This window comes from Sphaerodactylus townsendi, linkage group LG05 (assembly GCF_021028975.2).
Source record: "Sphaerodactylus townsendi isolate TG3544 linkage group LG05, MPM_Stown_v2.3, whole genome shotgun sequence".
Classification (NCBI taxonomy): Eukaryota; Metazoa; Chordata; class Lepidosauria; order Squamata; family Sphaerodactylidae; genus Sphaerodactylus; species Sphaerodactylus townsendi.
In genome coordinates, this window is record NC_059429.1 from 1,046,484 (window position 1) to 1,065,817 (window position 19,334).

Here is a 19,334-nt window from a genome sequence, read left to right on the forward strand (position 1 = left end):
GTGTTGATGTGTTTGGGGCTGTGTAGGGATGGGTGGAGGAAGGGGAAAGTGAGGATGGGGTATGAGTCTGAAATTGTGTGCATCGAGGAATGCTGCTGTAAATTTCGTTGTATGTGCACAATGACAATAAATGCTTATGCTTATGAGGGAACACCATAAAACAGATGTTACTTGATGTGGTCTTCCACACAGGAAAAGAAAGGTCTTCAACACAGACATTCTGCACCACTCTGGCAACCACTACGTCAGACTGCACAGAGAAGCCCTTGAAACCCACAAGCACATGGACAACTTCAACAGAAAGGAAGAAACCATGAAAATGGACAAAGTTTGGCTACCAGTACTTAAAAACACTACAATCAAGACAATGGCTAGTGAACACCACCCAGACACAGGAGGTCTCTCTGCAGGAAGCAATCAAAGGGATTAAAATGCCAGGCAACTACTATGCAGATGCTCCCACTAACTGACTATGCAACTTCACTGTTACTTACATATGCTAAAATGGGTGGGTTCCACTCAACACATGCAAATCACAATGGCTAACTGCACCTTTTACACTTGTTAACCAGTGCAAATGGTTCTTTCTCCCACCCTGGACATTCCACAGGTATATATACTCCACTTGCTTTACCACCATCAGATCCTCTGAAGACGCCAGCCACAGATGCAGGCGAAACATCAGGAGAAAATGCTACTGGAACATGGCCATACAGCCCGGAAACCCTACTGCACCCCTTCCATAGGACACTCTGAGGTACGGTGGCACAGCTACTTGCTTCAAATAACCGGTGTCTGTGCCATCCCTGAAAGGGGAGCAGCTGAGATCAGAGGTACTTTCTCCCATGGAAAGTGGGACTGGATATAGTTGGATGCTACGATACAATATTGGCTTGGCAAGCAAATCTTGGGCATGCCGGCCGTGTGCTCCATCACAGACCTCAGTGGCCCTGAGCCAATTTCTCCTGCATGGATGCCTACCAATCCCGTATTATCCGTCCACTGGAAATCCTGTTCCACGATGCGATCGTTGAGTCCAATCCACGTGTTCTCATGCCCGAAACCTGAACAGGAGGAAGGTTAGGACAACAATAGTTCCACTCCTTGGATAGGGAGGGCTTCCCCTTCCGCCTAACTGAAGTCCTTGCCATGCTCCTAATCCTAATCACCTGGCCACAAGGCTGGAACTTTTCTGTCAGAATGGTAAAGGTTCCCCCAAACCTAAACCCCTGGACACGGGTCTATTGGTAAACCTGGTCCTTGACAAAGTAGCTCTCTGTCAGAATGTAGTTCCTGACCACGGTGTCAAGATTTCAGTCTCAAGTGAGCTCTCCCGCCCTGGCTTCCATAACGTTGTAACTTATTTCATGTTTTGATTGGAACATTCTAATCACTTCCATGGATTTTCTCCACTGAGGAAAAAGGACACTGGACTTTGTTTCCCGACCAGATGAATGTGATTTAAAGCTGCCAGGCTATGCAAGCCGGTGGGAGTTTGGGGTGGGGGTGGGGACATGTACACCATGATGTCAGTTCCAGGAGATCCTAGGAATAGCTCTAGGAATTGCCAGAAACTCTATGGTAAAGCCATAGTTTCTGGTGATTCCTGGAACTACTCAACATCACTTCCAGGTTTTCCCTAGAAGTGATATTATGGTGCAGACAACACCAGCAGGATTTTTAAAAATTCACCCACTGCTGCGTGACGCAGTGGTTGGCAAGCTGCCCATCACAGCAGGAGGCCTGGGAACCTTAACACATTCTGATAGGAATGTTTCTGTTAAAATGGACACATGACTTCATGTAAAAATGGTGTGAGAAAATGCAGAACCAATAGGCGGGGCAAAAATGCTGCTCACAAAGAGCAGACATGAATCACCATGGATGCTATTGCCACCCAGGGAGGGCAAGGCGAAGAGGCCCCACAACGCCTGCCCTTAGAAGGGCAGAGGGCAGGCAGCAGCCGTGCCTTTCATGGGCAGCAGCGTCACGACGCCGGCACAGCATTATGACGCCAGTTGGAGGGGCAGTAGGGATCCTTATAAAGCTTCACCCTAAAGTCTGTGGCCCCTCCTTCCGGATCGGAGCGGGAACGAGTTCTGAGCGGGAATGCAAGGTTAGCGTTTTCCTCCAACAGGCGGGTTGGAGGAAGGTTTCACTGGGGGACAGCGCTTGGGCTGCCCAGTGTTCAGATCTGATCCCAGGCTGCGCCTCACATTTCTTTTCCTCCTTTGCCAATAAAATGGTTTGGCTATAGCCAAAATATTTTACCCCACAGACAAGAGTGTTGTGTCGTTATTTTGGTTATAGGACTCTGAGCAATACCAGTCCCGCAATGAACACCGATGAAATGAAAACCAGACGATTTGCCCATGACAAATGCAGCCTCCCTTCTTGTTTGAATATTTGGAACTGTGTTCCTCTCTGCCCCGCCCCCACCCTCACCCAGATCGCCAACCTACTGTTGATGAAGTTGTGCTCTTCCCAAGAGTGGATACTGGTTAGGTGACCAGACCGCCGACGGCAGTCCCTTTCCGCATCTTCCCAGGAGCGCCGGTGGGCGAAGTAGCGATAGCAATGGCCCTGGAACTTGTGCCAATTGTGGTCGCAGCCCTCTGTGTCTGAGGGTGGGAGGAAGAAGGGGAAGAAGTGGCCTTTGAAGAAATCAATCTGTAGCCTGCGCAACATGGGCCGATTCATGGTCAAATACGGCAACGTCTGCTGGAGTGCACATGCCAGCACAGGGGAAGGGCAACTCTACGCAGTCCTATCCTTGATTATGGATGGTCCTGATCCACCCTGTCAGCAGCCGCCTCCGTTCCTCTTAAGCTGAATACTCCGCTGCTGATAGTATAAAATTAATAAAGGATAACAGTGGACTTTGAAGCCCCACAGGGAAGTTCAGGCTGCTTTGATCTCTGAGCTTGGAGGTGGTAGGAGATTAAAAATGGTGCTTACAGAAACAGCATGCAAACATCATTTGCATACAAGAAACTCATATTAAAACTCTATATGATCATATATTAAATTATAAGAAGTTAGACAATGTTTACATAGCCTCAATACATACGAAAAAGAGAGGTTGTTATGTACACAAAAAGTCAACAGACTGTTGCAGCGAAAGAACTCAAAGACGGAAGGCACATTTTATTAAAACTTAATTTCCCATATGGTAAAATATGTATATATGTATATATACGCCCCAAACAATTCAAGAGAGAACCTTTTTGAAAAACGTTTCCAACTTATCCTGGCCTTCCAAGAATGCAAATTAATATTAATTGGTAACTTGAATACCGGCAGAACCAAATATGGATAGATCAAAAGAAGTTAAAAGTAGTTCCCAAAAATGTGTTTTGATAGATGGACTTATTGAATTTAATCGACTTGTGGCGAAATGAAAATTCCAAGACAGGAGAATAGACATGTGCCGGGTTACCAAGACTTTGCTCATGAATGGTGACAAGACTGTAACACAACCACTGATTTTTGCAGATCTGAACCCATTAGAAGTAATATTAGGACTGAACAAAAGTGGAAGAAGATAGAGCCTAGACAATAATCTTATGCTACAAAAGGAGGTTGTGAGAGAATACAGAGAGGATTTAGAAAAAGTCTTCAAAAGCGATGAAACTGACGGTGTGTTTATTATGACAGTTTGGGAGCGAGCAAAGCGTATACGGGAGGTAAACTCATTGCAATATCATCTAAGCAGAAAAAGATAAACAGAATAACAGAGCAGTTGAAAGTTCTAGAAGAACAACATAAAACCAGTGATGTACCATGGGGTCGACACCCCGGGCACCATTTATGGGCATCATGTGGGGGTGCACTAGGCTGCCCCTTTCCCCTGCTGCCGCCAATCGCTGGCCTGTTCGCCACGGCCCCCCAGTGCCTGGCCTGATCTAGGGGTGCCCACACAGATCTCAGGAACCTCCTTCCCTCCCCCCAGGGAGAAAGCACCATCGGCCTTGTAAGTTAAATATGTAATATAAAAGTTTAATAAATAAATAAATAAATAAATAAATAAATACAGACTAATTTTTTTTTGGATTATTGTAGTAGGGTTTTTTCTTCTTCTCTCTTGTAGATTTAATTATATGTATTTATCTGTTCATTTTTTAAAAAAATGTCTCAATATTGTTAGTTAGGCTTTCCAAATGGTTAATGGCTAAAGCTGCTTCTGTCCAGTATATTTAGGGTGACCAGATTTTAACATTGGTAAAGTGGGACACCATTGACCGGGGGGGGGGGGGGGGGGGGGTTCTTCACACTCTACTTGGATTAAAAATCCCTATTTACAGTTCTTTTACATTAGCAGAAACATAAACTAGAACTTCAAATGGTAAGGCTTCTTATGAAGGTAATTTATAGCTTTAGGAGCTAAGCTCTTGGGGATTTAGTATAATTTAAAAACAACATATTAAAATGAAATTAAGATAATGAGAATCATGCTATCATTTCATCCTCTAAAGAAATCAAGAAAGTAATCAATGAAAACTGTGTTGAGGCAAAATGGTTTCAATTTTTATATTTTAATTTTTTTTTAAGATTTGATTATGTCAAAAGCTAAGGGTGTGGTTTTAGGCCAGTGATGGCGAACCTTTTCGAGACCGAGTGCCCAAACTGTAACTCAAGACCCACTTATTTATCGCAAAGTGCCAATACAGCAATTTAACCTGAATACTGAGGTTTTACAGGTTCTGGTGGGTTTTCCGGGCTGTGTGGCCGTGGTCTGGTGGATCTTACTCCTAATGTTTCACCTGCATCTGTGGCTGGCATCTTCAGAGGTGTATCACAGAGAAAAGTCTGTAACACACTGTGATACACTCTGTGACTTCCCTCTGTGATACACCTCGGAAGATGCCAGACACAGATGCAGGCCAGGGACCCTGTGATCCAGGGGCAGAGAAAGCTTGATGGGGGTGGGGGGTGGAGGGGGAGAGGGCAGAGGGGGTTGGCTGCTTGGCGCTGCTGGCTACCGCGCCGCAAGAGCAGGTGGCCCTGAGCAGGCCACCGCTGCCATTTCCCCCTCTGCCTGAGGGAGAAGGCAGCCACCTTCTCCCTTGGGCAGAGGGAGTTGGCTGCTTGGTGCGGCTGGCTCCCGCACTGTGCCCCAAGCAGGTCGCAGCCGCCATTCCCCCTCTGCCCCAGGGAGAAGGTGGCTGCCTTCTGCCTCGGACAGAGGGGGAATGGCGGCGGCGACCTGCTCGGGGGAGTGGGAGATTCAGGCACTCACATGCTTAGCGAGAGGCCACCACGTGCCAGCTGTGGCACGGGTGCCAAAGGTTCACCATCACGGTTTTAGGCTAGTTGAATTTAACAAGATGCATCCTGAAGATCGCCGCCCGCCGGCAGGAGAGGAAAAAATCCGACTTACTTGTGCCTCTTCAGCGGGGGAGCAGGGAAGCAAGCTGCAATGGGCTCTTGCAGCAGACCAACGGATTACCACCAGCAGCAACCGCTCCAAGTTTGCGGCTTCGGTTTGCTCGGCTTGGCTCCCTCTATGCAGAGCGCACCGTGGAGGAAAGAGCGAGCGAAGCGAGGGATTCTTTGCACGATGGAGGCGACGCGTGCTCCTCATGTGCTGCTGAAGGTTGGAATGGCGAGGTGGAAGCGGAAGCGCTTGCAGACTGTCTGGCGCGCCGCTCAAGCCCCCGGCTCCGGACCCAGGAGCATGCGCACTCCTTACCCTTCCCCGGCAAAAATCGGGACTTTTTTGAAATGCCGCAGGAAGCGGGACAAAGTGTTCAAAATCGGGACTGTCCTGCCAAAAGCAGGACGTCTGGTCACCCTAAGTATATTATTATATTATATTATATTATATTATATTATATTATATTATATTATATTATATTATATTATATTATATTATATTATATTAGATTAGATTAGATTAGATTATATTAGATTTATTTATTTATTAAACTTGTAGTCTGCCCTCCCTCAAGGGGCTTAGTTAATATTAGTTAATACTTGTTCCTTCTTACAAATAAGGTTTTGAATGCAGATTAATTCTATATTTAATTTTGAAATAGATTATACTTGATTTTGATTATGTAAGATAATGTATTTTTTTTAATGATGACAATAATTACGATTGCTGTGTTTGTTTGCTTTTAATTTTTTTTCTTTTTTCTGTATCTTTTTTATTGGTAAAATAATGTTTTAAAAATGGTGCTTTGGAAGGATAGCCCTGCTCCCCTCCATACACTCCCACCCTGTTATATACTTCAGAGTGCGTGGAACATCGGCTGAAATCCTGTTTTGCACAGCTTTGTTCTGCATAATAGGATGTGAACGGAAAAAACCTCCTGTTCTCCCCGTTGTGGGGGGTAGGGGGATTATCCTGCCCCAAAGTGGTCTCAAGTCTCTGGAAGCGGCGCTGGGTCTGCAGGATCTGAATCGGATTAATGTGATTCATTATATCTCCTGTTTTTCTGCTGCAAGGAAGTCTCTTATGGAGGCAGGGAGAGAAGCCAGCTGTGTGTTGGACATGCCGGGGCTCCTCAGGCAGTTGCTGGGGTGGCAGGCATGGTTTGGTGGCACAGGGATCATCAGGGGTGACAGGTACAGGTGGGGGGGTTGGGGGTGGGGTCGAATGTATGCGCACACCGAGCATCTTACATTTGCGAAATGAATAAATACATACTTTAGCAGAGGCAGGACTGGTATTCAGTGATGGATGAAAAGTATTCCCACCCCACTGCTTCTTTTCCTCCAGCCCCTACCCAAGTGTGCAACGGGACAGGGCTGGAAGCCTCCACGGGGGCTTCTCCCAGAATTCAGAGTTCTCACCAGACTCCAGAGACCAGAGTCCCCCTCGAGAAAATGGCTGCTCTGGAGGGTGAAGGTGGACTGTATTGCATCATATCCCAACTGACCTTTCCACTCCCCAAATTCTGCCTTTCCCAGGCTCCAACCCCAAATCTCCTAGAACAGGGGTAGGGAACCTGCGGCTCTCCAGATGTTCAGGAACTACAATTGGCCATGCTGACAGAGGCTGATGGGAATTGTAGTTCCTGAACATCTGGAGAGCCGCAGGTTCCCTACCCCTGTCCTAGAACGTCCCACACTGGAGAGTAGTCTCTATGGAACCAGATCTCTGCTGAGTTTCCTCTGCTCCCTAAACTCCACCATTCTCAGCCTTCACCCCCAATCTCCAGGAAGTTCCCAACTTGGAGTTGCCAACTCTCTGTGTGGGGCAGGGGCCACATACCGTTTCGTCACGTGGGTGGGTGGGGGGCGCCGGCTGGGTCCCTGTGCCTGGCCTTTCCCTTGGTGTGGTGACCCGACAGGCGCCTCCCCCCCACCCCCCGTGCCAGGGCACCGCTTGCTGGCCAAGTTGGTTGCCGCAGCTGTAGGCTGGCTCCCTCCCGTCTGCCCCCAGGGAGGCTGGGGAGGGCAGGAGCTGACCTGCTGCTGCGGCACCCAGCTGGGCCGCCGAGCCCTGCCCTCCGGCCTCTCTGCAGGCCAGCTCTTTCCCTCCCGAGGCAGGGTTTGGGGGCAGGCGCCCGTCTGAACCACCCCTCCCCTGGCCCCCCGCTGGCTTCTGTAAGTGGGGCGCAGGGTGTGTGTGTGCAGGGAGCCGGTCATGTCCCCGGGCCCCATTTTGGTCCGGTACACCAGTGGTGTGGGGGTACCTGAACTATGTCTAGCTCACCTCTTCAATCCTGCAAATCCATCTTAGTCTTTCTTTTCTTCCTTCTGGCCTTTGGAACTGGAGATTAAGTCTTCCCTGGCACTTGTGACCAAAAGTGCTTTTTTTTTTTTACCCAGGGGTGTTTAGCTTCAAATCCAGCCGTTCCACGCATAAAGCTGTACCCTGGAGCCCTGCATGGGTCCATCCCAAAGGCTAAGAGGTGTCCCCACACTCCTGTCCTGGCTCTGCCTGCACGCGTGGCATCAACTCACACATTTCTATGCCATTTTACTCGACACGAGGACTCAAAGAACGTTGTTCTTCTGCCCTCCGCTTCTCCACCCCAACTGCCCTGTGAGTAGTCCAGGCTGTGATGGGCCCAAGGCCACCCAGAGTGTCCAAGGCAGAAGTGGGGGGGGGTGACTCTGGGTCCCCCAGCATCCTGATCGGACACTCTCTTGGTGGAGGCTGGTACCCCAGGGTCAGGGGGGTAGGTTGCCTACCTAATTCTCTTTCTAGGGCAGGTGGCCACAACGCCCCCTCGCCCACAACGCTCACCTCTGTCGCACAAATTCCCCCCGTAGCTGGGCAAGCAGAGGCAGACAAAGGAGTTGGTTTCATCGATGCAGGTGCCGCCGTTCTGGCAGGGGGCAGACAGGCAGTCGTCAATATCTGTGGAGGAATCAGACAAAGGGTCAGGAGGTGGGATGCCATGGAGAGAGAGACGACCCCTTGGCCTTTCCCCAGAAGCTGCCTGGGGCAGACGGGTTCCTCTCTAAGCTCCACTGGGAGGGATCCTATCTGAGGGGCAGCTACTCTTGAAGGTCTTTTCCAGCTTCCAGGTGGATAACGGAGATTTCCTGGAATTACGCCTCATCTCCAGATGAGAGATCAGCTCCCCTGGAATAAACGGCTGCTTTCGAGGGTGGACTTGATAACATTATGCCCAGCTGAGGTCACTTCCTGCCTCAAATCCTGCCCTCCCCAGGCTCCACCCCCAAATCTCGAGAGTGGATTTGATAAGATTACACCCAGTTGAGGTCACTTCCTTCCTCAAACCCTGCCCTCCACCTCGAAATCTCCAGGAATCTCCCAACCAATAATTGGCAACCCTCTTTCCAGTCCCTCGTCAGGTCATTTAGCTGGAGAGTCCAGAGCGTTTTCTGCAAAGCAGGGCTTTGGACGCCTCCCTCCAGGGCTCTCCATCCCCCCACAAACATGCTGCACCTTTTTGATTCTGCTCTCCTCTCAATAAGCCAGCCACCCCCTCCTCCAGTGGTCCAGAGCCAAGTCCCGGACAGGGACTCCAAGGTGGGGGCCTCCCACAGAAGGAAGTCAGCAGGGGCTGATGGGAATTGTAGTCTATGAACATCTGAAGTTGGACACCCCTGTGTTATTCCCTTCTGTCGTCTCTTCCCTCCCCACCCACATCCTCAGGCTCCACCCACCCATTCTAATGTTTTTAATTAGGATTTGTAAGCCATCTGGAGCGCTGCGTAAACACGGGGATTTAAACCTCTTTTATGAAACAATGAAACAAAATAGCCCAGGCCTGCAAAGCATCTTAAAGCCATCCTTGTGCTCTAATGACATGAAAAGTTAATCTATATGAAAGTGATATATTTTCTTCCTACCAGGCTCATCATTGTAAGTTGAATTATTCATTTTGGTGAACAATTTAGAGAAGCAATTTTTTTTCAAGTACATTATATTGTAAAGATTCAAAAACAATTTTTGTCTTGGGACAAGTGAATTAGCCTTTGGGTATAAAAACGGATTGACTGTACTTATATAGTGCACCTACCCCATAATAATTTTTTGAATATGGTGGAACCTCTAGGTTGTGGCTGGAGATCTGGGATTACAAGTGATCTATGGGCAATAGAGGTCAGTTCCCCTGGACAAAATGGCCGCTTTGAAAGGTGGATTCTATGGTATTATACGCCATGGAAGTCCCTCCCCTTCCCAAACCCTCCCCTCCTTAGACTCCACCCCCAAACTCTCCAGGTATTTTCCTGGCTGGAGCTGGCAACCTAAGTTGTAATTCCAGGAGGTCTCCACACCCTATCTGGAGAAGGGCAGTCCTACACATTGGCATTGAAAATGTTGCACGCTTGCAGCTTAAAGAAAGGCCAGAAGGCCAGCACGGGCCTTTTATGAACCTTGCGCTCCTTTTCTCCACCCAGCCCTTCCATGGACACAGATGGTTCCAGGTGCTTTCTAGTGACTGCTTCCTTATGCACTCATGTCATGCCCCTGGAGACACCCTCGCCATTTTCTTTATTTAAGCCTCAGTTGTACCTTTAGATAGAATGGGCTTAATTGTTTTTGTACAGTAGTCTGTGGGAGGGAACCTTAGTCAGAGCCTTTAAGAAGCCCTCTACAGGCAAAGTGCACTAGAGTAGTTCACATTAGTTAGCAGTCCCCTTTTTCAGTTTGTTATAGTTTCAGGTATCTGGAAGGCTGGAGACAGCAATATCTCAGATGTAAAAGGTGTTAAAGATCCATGGTAGTTTGAGTAATCAAGTTTCAACAGAACTGCAAGGAAACAGAGTCCAAATAGAGGACACCAGGAGATCTCAGAAGCAGCCCAAGCAGAGCAGACTTTCTTGGAAGCGAGCAAGGAAGAGTCTGTGCCTGCAAGCTCTTCAATAATCTCCAATCGTTTCCAGCATCGCAAGTATTCTTTTATTTAGGTAGACTTCAAGGGAGGAGTCAGAGTCCTAAACTTTTGATGGTATTAAACCATCTTTGAACTGTTACTCATTCATCTGTGGGTCTGACATTCTGTTCTGGCCGAGTGCAAGGCGCCTGACAATAGTTCGCTTGGGGAGCAGAACAGCTCACCTATTTCGCAGTTCTCCCCTGTGAAGCCCTGGGGGCAGCTGCAGCTGGAGATGTTCCCGTCGGACTGGCAGGTCCCGCCATGCAAGCAGGGCTCATGGTCACAAGGATCGGCCTCAGCTGCAAGACACAAACAGTGGAGAGATGCCTACGGAAATTGTGCTCTGGGCAGAGGTGTACTGGGTGAAAACGGTTCCTGGGGCATGACCGGCTCCCCGTGTCCCCCCCCCCCCCGCCCAGCTCCACTTATGGCTCCTGTGGCTTGTCAGCCGGAGTGGTGCTGGGCTTTGACGCGGTGCTCCAGGTCTCAGCTGTGGTCCAGGTCTCAGCTGTGGCAGCTCCCTCCGTGCTCAGTGGCAGGTGGCTTAGGTGGGTGCTGCGGCTGCAGGCCGGCTCCTGCCCTCCCTGCCCTCCCTGCAGCCGCGGCGCCCACCTAAGGTTGGCTCCAGCCCTCTCTGGCCTCCCTGCCGACAGGGAGGGCAGGAGCCCGGCTGCGCCGCCCACCTTAACCACCCGCCTGAGCCACCTGCTGTCAAGCACGGAGGGAGCCTCCGCAGAACCCCCCCCCCCCCCGGTGATCAAATGGTGTGCGCCCGGCGGTGTGCCACTGGCTCTGAGCAGATTAGACAAAGGGAACCTGCTAAAATACGTTTGCAGAAACTGTTCTAGCTTCTTGCCACGCCAATCAGTGGCCTCATATTTCAGCTCCCCCCTCTGGTTCCAGAGCACATTTTCCTAGCCACGAGGACTGGATGCTTGGGTTAAAGAAAAAGAAATGAAAACTGAAATTGGGCGGGATGCTAACAGAGGCTGTTCCGTACTGCCGAGGGCAGCCACACAGCCGGGCTCCATCGATAGCTTGCTGTGGAATTACATGGCATGTTTTAATTAAATGGGTTTAATGAAAACCCTTGGAAAAGAAATTTTAATTGCGTGCTTTAATGGATTGGGTTTGGCTAATTTACTTTTTATTATTATTATAGGTCAACCCCTTGCAGAGAAGGGAGGGGCTGTGACTCCAAACACAAACGTAGCACTACCATAGGGTTGGTCTTCACTGTCAACTCTGGGTTGAGAAATTCTGAAGTTGGGGGGGTGGGGGGTGGAGTCTGGGGAAGGTGAGTTTAGGTGAGTGAAGGGTATAAAACCATAGAGGCATAAGCCCATAGAGTCGACTGTCCAGAGCAGCCCCTTTTCTCTGGCAGAACTGATCTCTGTCATCTGGAGATTGTAGGAAGTGACTGTAAAAAATAGGATGCCAGCTTGTAGTTGAAAAACAGGAAACTAACTAGCAAAACACGTAGGCAGGATACGTATGTCCCTGTAAGATAGACACGTACACAAAAATGGAGAGTATGTTTAGAAATTCCCAGAAGAATATGTTTAGAAATTCTCAAAATTTGCCCACAGTTATAAATATACATTACTTAGTCAATACGTCTGGGATATTATGTTAGAGGACCAGAGGCGTAGCTGGGCCAAACTGTGCCCGGTGCGCAATGTGTTTTTTCTGCCCCCCATGGTCTTCGCCTCCCCCTCCCACCCCACCTCAAGCGGATCTTCTTCTTCATCATTTCACTCTTAGTTCCTGTTCTTTTTCTTAGTGTTTTTTCAGCTCCGGAAAAAAAGCTGCCTCTTTCACAGGTGTTCATTGTGCTAGAAACTGCCTGAGGAACTACACTTCCCAGGAGACCTTGTGAGCCCCAAGGTCTCCTGAGAACTGTAATTCCTCAGGCTGTTTTTGAGCCTAAACTCAATAGACCACTTTTTTCAGCCTGAAAAAGTACTAGAAAAAGAAAAGGAACTAAGGTAAATGTGGGAAGGGGCGGGGAGGCTGCGCGGGGGAACGTGGGGGGTTGTAAGGAAAAGGGGGAAGGGCCGGGGGTGATTTTCCGCCCCCCCCCAGGCATGCGCCCGATGCGCAACGCATCCCCCTTGCCACTCCGCCACTGTAGAGGGCCTTAGGGAACCAGGGGGCCTTAGGGAATCAGGGAACAATACATATGTACTGTTAGTGTATAAATTGACTTGTTACCTGGCTATTCTTTGAACACAGCTTGCGTATTCCTCTTTATTGCAATAAAGACTACCCTTTTCTACTGTCCACAAATTTTTATTTTGCATTATTTCCCCTCAACTGTAATTCTAATGCATCTCCAGGCACGGCAACTTAAAGGATCGCTACTCACATGTCCTGGGAAGACTGTTTTCAGCTAGAGAGGTTCTGCCAGTCGAAGGAGATAATCCAGAGCTTAGAGGGCAATGCTTGAGGCATGTGGCTGGCATGAGCATACCCTGATGAGGGGCAAATGCCAGGAGCTGTCAGGGGGATTGTATCTAGGTGATTGAGATGCATTCCTAACTCCATGTAATTGCTGCAAGATGTATGTAACCAGCCTGCTGTATGTTACCACTGCCATTCTGGGGCATTCTTTCCCTGATCTTTACTTTATGGCTTCACACACCAAGTAGATAACTAGGCTTTCCCCTGACACTTTGGTTTCATGAGGATCGGGATTATTTCCGTTATCTTGTGGGGGCAGGATGCCAGGTGGCTCTATCTGTCGCTGGCCTTGGAGTACCTCACCTCCAAACTAACTCTTTCTCACATTTCTTGGGAAAACGGGACTAACATTGGAACAAAGGGAACAGCAAAAGCCAGGTTTGCCAGAACTGACCTTGTCAAGCTGGGTGCTGCCACAGAATTCCCTAACCACACGCTGTCAGGGTTGTGTTCCTACCTGCACACACCACCCACCACCAGGAGGGAAAGGCTATACGGCCAGTAGGAAGTTGCCAGAAATGGGCCAGGGATATTGCCAAAGAATATTTCAAAGAGCTCTAAAGGACTGTTTTGATACTGGATGACTTCAGCCAGAGCGGCTCTAGCAGGGAAATGGAAGATGGAGGAATGCCCCAGTTTAGAGAGCTGGGAAAATAAATCAAGGGAAAATGCAAAATGGGAAAACTAATGAGCTTGGTTAACCACAGCCCCCCCCCCTCGCAAATCCCAAGATAAATGGAAAACATACTTCTCATAGTTTTTAAATGGAAAGAAGCAATAAAATAAAATGCATATAATGTAAATGTGGCATATATTTGATTAACATATAAAGGAGGTAATATTGAAATAATGGCGCTGGGGGACAGAAGAAATTTTGTATTTTGATAGGTCTCATCATTTTGTAAAAAAAACAACAACATTTAGAAGTAACAGTGATGGTGACGACTACACCCGATAATATCTTTGCTTGATCCACTTATACCCTCAAAGGACAACATTTGTACTTCCAGAATTGTAGTTAAGCTATGTTTTGTTCTTTGTAGCAATTCTTTTTTTTGTTTTAATTGTTTTTATATTATTATTAAGTTATTATGAAAAATAAAACAGTAAAAAAACAAATGGGTCAGGGAAGGAAGAGCACATGAGCAGGTAGTGATGTGGGTGGGTTGGAAAGAATGCATGAGTTGGGGTCCTGGCGGGGGTCAGAGGAGGAGAGGTGGTCCTCAGCACTCTGCTCAGGGCCCCTCCCAAAACCTGGAATCAGCCCTGATGAGGAAGCTCATATAATTTGAGTCCAACAGGTGGTTAAGGGCTTTCACAAAGGGACAAAAGGAAACAGATTCCAGGAATCCTTGAAGTGCGCATCTCAGCTGGTCAACTCTGTGTGCAGCTTGGTTTGAGACTTGGGTGGGATTTCGCCCTCTTATGATGAGCACCGTCGATTGATGTGCTTTACTCAGCAGTGAGCGGAGGAGGGGTCCGGTGCGGAGCCCAAAGAAAGAACAGAGGCACAGTTATCAGCTCTAGGAAGAGAAGATAAAGTACCTTTATCTTCAGACACAGCCCTACAGGGAAACTGTTGGTAATTCTCTGTGGTAAGAGATACCTTTGCATTACAAGCAGGGCGCACTCAGGCAGAACACAGCGAAGCTGACTCATGCATGAGTGAACGGGCAACAAAAGAAGCTCGGAGCCAATTCATAGTTTCTAACTAATAAGCGGAGTCTTTATTAGTGAACTCCATTCTGGATAGAAAAGTGGAGAGACGGGTTCTCTATTTCAATCTATCTGGCTGGGTGGTGAGGGAGGGGTGCTGCCTGCATCTCTCTGAACTCATGGGGCAAGATGGAGGAGAGTGTGCAAGAATGGACGTTCTCTGAGAGCAGCAATCAGGGGTGTATCTTCCAGAGAGACAGGGTGTGGGGGGGGGTCATTTGACCCAGGCACCATTCATTTGGTCAGTCGGGCCAGGAGCCGGCTGCCCTGGAGGAGGAGCAGCTGGGTGGAACTGCAGCCCCCTGCATTCATTGGCTGAGGTAAGTGGGGGGCGGGAGCTTGGGCAGGTGTTGCCCCAGGTGCCATTTTCCCTCGGTACACCTCTGGCAGCAATCTGCACATCAAAGGGATACTGTCAGAACAGCAGAGAAAGGGTGCCCAGTGTCTTGACCCCCTCTAGCCATCTGGCTCACTGATAAGTCTTCCTCTGTCACTGAGGTAGGTGACAGTGTAAGTCCTTCACTTCCAACACAAACAACACCCAACCTCTTCTGTGGAGGTATTAGTTGCTTTTTAAATAATAACAAAGCAGGGGGGCAAGGCAAAGGGGCTTCTCGGCTGCTGGAAGACGCTTTGTGAGCTGACCCTGACAGCAGCAGCCCTCCAAGGTCCTTGGCACAGAAAGATCTCCCCAGTACCTGCTGCCTGAATGTTTTGAGTCGAAGATGCTGGGACTTCTTGTATGCAAAGCAGGGGCTCTGCCCACTGAGCCATGGCGCCTCTGGCTAAAATGAAACATACAGCTGCCGGCTTTTGCTCTGGGACACAGGTTGTGGCCTCTTGTTGAGGCAGACCCTCAGTCCGTCAAACCCTCTAGATTATCGACAGTGGCTCTCCAGAGTTATGGGCAGTCAGACCCTGGAGTACCGGGACTCTGAGACTGACCCAAGTATTACCCGAATTAGTCTGGTCTGTCCCCTTTTGGTTGGGGGAATTAGCTGGGAACAGACCTGCAATACAAGAGATCGATCCGGAGGTCTGCGCCAATTTATACAGATGTCCATGTCCCAAAGAAAAGCACAAGGGGGGGGGGGGGAAGGAATATCGCAGACAAGGACATTCCCTGATTAAGCTCATGTGAAACGCAGAGGGGTGTAGAGGCAAAAATATTTTCTCCTCAAGGACTTTTTTTTTGCCTTTTCTTCATTTTTCTTGGTGCAGCCCTCATCTTTCCCCCCCCAGAGATGACGACGTGACAGACGATGCTCATCAGATCTCAGAAGCTAAGCACAGTTGGTCCTGGTGAGGACTTAGATGCGAGATCACCAAGGGAGTCCAGGGTTTCTTGCCTGAAAAGCCCTATGGGGTTGCCGTAATCCGACTGTGACTTGACGGCACTTTACACACACGCGCAGGCAGCTCAGGAGAGAGATGATACCACAGAATCTGCACTCCAAACTTACACTTTCTTTCAAGCAAACTGACTGCAACAGCTTAAAGAATGGTTGTAATTCTGGGAGAATAGCTTGAGGCTAGTTGCCGGAGGGCGTCCTGGGCCTTCTCCACCTGCACACAGTCCTTCTGGGTCCCTTGAAGAGCCAAAGTGTCAAACTGGGGCAGGATGGGTCAACAGGCTTTCAAGCTGACTGGAAGACAATTCTTCCATATTATCAGAGTATCTGTTTGGGGGGTCAAGTGCTCAAAATTAGCACTTCAAACCTGGCTGGGTTCTAACACAGGGTGGACCTGGTAAAATTGGCTGCAATGATTTAGAACCGACAGGTCAACATCTACACGTGTTTAGAAGCTGTTTAAAATACCCCAAACAACACTGAAAAATCAGGCCAGAGGACACAACAAATCTGGCAAGCCATAAACACGATAAAGGAAGATGTCGGTCATGCGAGGAAGGGAAGCCAGAGGGCTCCCGTAGCTTTAACAGTTGCCTAACAAAAAAGGGGAATTTTGGCCACCGCAGCTTTCCCCATCCTCACACTTCCGAGGGAGGACAAGGAACGCCAGCTGTCAGTCCCATCTTCTTATCCAGAGTTTCTAAACCAGACAGCCTCTGTGTTTCCCTTTGCAACTGTCTTCCCCAATGCCAAGACAGCGATCTTGCATCCACTGGAGGATGTGAGGCTGCTGAATATTAATCAGATTGGTTTTCATGCCTCTTTGAAAAGTCTACACGCTTTGCTGATCCCTCCCCAGACGCTTACAAAACTCCTGGAGTAAAAGCCTCCACGCCAGGAGCTCCCCGGCCTGCTATTATTAGCAGCCACAGCAAGTGATAAATATTGAACCGTCTGTCTCCCCGAGAGCTTTAAGGGAAATGGATATATCAAAGGCCATGCGCATCCCGTCACTCTGCAGCAGGACCAAGAGGCAGAATCTGAGGCGGCACTGCGGGGAGAGGGGTTGAGGGTTGGCATAATAGGGTATCTACTGCTAACCACAACTGCCAGAGGGCTCTCTGCTGACCAGACATGCTTGATCCATCTCAGGTTGGAAAATCTGAGGACATTTGAGGATTGAGCCTGGGGAGGGGGGAGTTTGGAGTGGGGGGAGGACCTTAGGGGGGTATAGTGCAGAGGCTCATCTAGGGAAAATTTCCCCCCTTCCCCCCTCCCCCCTGGCTCCCAGGTCTACTGTCCAGAGCTGTCGCTGGCGCCCAGGTCTACCACTCAGAGCCGGCAAGTGTGGCTTGGGCCTGGCACCACATGGGATTAGATGGAGTGCGCCCGGGGACATGTGATATCCCACGTCCCTCTGGCAGATACGCCCCTGGTATAACGCCAGAGAGTTCACTCTCCAAATAAGATTATCATTAGTCCAACTGGTTGGGACCCGGGAGAGACCCTTCTCAGAGGTGGCGCCTAGACTTTGGAGCACTCTTCCTACGGAAGCCCGGTGCGCTCCTTCCTTGCTTTTCTTCCATTGTCAGGCAAAGGCCTTTTTTCCAAACAGTTTTTAACATCTAGATCTTAGCAAGTAGTGATTTAGGTTTTATGGGTGTATTTTATTGTAGGTTTGATTTTTTTACGGTATGGTGAGATTGTGTTGTATTGTTTTGGGTTTCATTGTGATTGGCTTTACTACGACACATATTATTGTATCCCATTGTATTTTGTAAGCCTCCTTGAAAATGACTGTAGAAAGGTGGGGTATAAATACTTTAAATAAATATATATATACTCAGTTGGGTGTCTCCTCCCTGCCCAAATCCTGCCTTCTCTAGGCTCTACCCCCAAACCACCAGACATTCCCTAATCTGGAATTGGCAATGTTGGCTCCAAAGCAGCCATTTCCTCCAAGCGATTGCTGGAAATCAGTTGTAATTCTAGGAGATCTACTGGTTCCACCTAGAGGCTGGTAACCCTATTAATCTGCTCTCAACAAAAATGAGGAATCAATGGTGTATCTCAGGGGTGTAATGAGGCAAACTGTAGCCCTGAACAAAACCTGAGTTGGATGCCTCCTCCCCCCCCAAGGGGGGCCACTCCACCACAACCAATTTTTTTTTGCACCAGGACATTGGTGCCTGCAGGGGGTGCAGTTTTAGACATATCAGCACCAACATTTCAGTGTATCATCAGGAGACTGTCCTTATGCTACCCCCCAAGTTTGGTGAGTTTTGGTTCAAGGAGTCCAAAGTTATGGACTCCCAAAGGGTGTGCCCCATCCCCCATTGTTTCCAATGGGAGCTAATAGGAGATGGGGGCTACAGTTTTGGGGGTCCATAACTTTGGCACCCCTGAACCAAACTGCACCAAACCTGGGGGGTATCATCAGGGCAGTCTCCTGATGAGACCCTGAAAGTTTTGAGACTGTGCATTCAGAAATGTGCCTCCCCAGCCAGCAACCCCCATTGACAGCAATACAGAAAATTCAATACAGAACAAAGATTCTTGAGCAAATTTCTGGGATGTTCCTGCAGGGGGCGTGTTTTTTGATGTATCGGCACCAAAATTTCAGGGTATCATCTGGAAACCTGATGGGACCCCCCAAGTTTGGTGCAGTTTGGTTTAGGGTCAAAGGGGGTTCCCATTCCCCATTCTTTGCTAAGGAGATGGGGGCTACCCTTTGAGGGTCCATAACTTTGGACCCCCGGAACCAAACTGCACCAAACTTGGGGGGTGCCATCATGACAGTCTCCAGATGATACCCTGAAATTTTGGTGCTGATACATCCAAAAATGCACCCCCCGCAGGAACATCCCAGAAATTTGCCCAAGAATCTTTGTTCTGCATTGAGTTTTCTGTATTGCTGTCAATGGGGGTTGCTTTTAACCTGGCAGGTTCCAACAAAGTTTCAAGAAATGAGAAATATATTTGTCTGCTCCCTTCCACTGCAGGTGGATCCTGGAGACTGCCCAGAATTTCAACTGATCTTCAGACGACAGAGACACGTCTGTATAACTTCAGAGGAGGGAATGGAGGAACTAGATTCTCAATGGCTAGTCATCAATACAAAATTTAGTACTGGCCAGTGCATAAGCAGGGTTGAGGGCAGTGCAGAAGGAAACAGCGGAGGAGAAAGGATACCAGAGGACAGCATCAGTAGCCCTTTGCTTGATTTCAAAAGCTTCACCCTGAAATAGCAAAACTATTCCCAACTTTGGATAATTGTCCACCCTCTCAAAAGTTCCTCTGCTCATTGGGAGGAAACTGGCCCGAGAGACTTCTGACTGGCTTCGACACAAGCCAAGGCTTTTTTGGCCCTGGCTCCGGCCTAGTGGAACAAATTACCAGCCAGGGCTAGAGCCCCGTGGGAACTATCTTAGTCCGGCAGGGCTTGTAAAATCTGGTCGGCTCACCAGGCCTTTTCCAACTAGCCAGCTGGCACCAA

The 19,334-nt window shown here is 48.8% G+C and overlaps 1 protein-coding gene across 2 annotated transcripts in view; it reads right to left on the reverse strand.

The window, feature by feature from the left end:
• Positions 1 to 19,334, reverse strand: part of NCAN (neurocan) — a 308,547-nt gene that overhangs the window by 13,972 nt on the left and 275,241 nt on the right. Inside the window, exons 9-12 of one of the 2 annotated variants that reach the window (XM_048496291.1) lie at positions 10,490 to 10,606; positions 8,201 to 8,314; positions 2,463 to 2,621; positions 982 to 1,064 (exon numbers count right to left, since the gene is read on the reverse strand). In XM_048496291.1, the coding sequence (XP_048352248.1) occupies positions 982 to 1,064; positions 2,463 to 2,621; positions 8,201 to 8,314; positions 10,490 to 10,606 (473 nt within the window). The remainder of the gene's footprint in view (positions 1 to 981; positions 1,065 to 2,462; positions 2,622 to 8,200; positions 8,315 to 10,489; positions 10,607 to 19,334) is intronic. The other variant, XM_048496292.1, reaches the window with a different exon arrangement.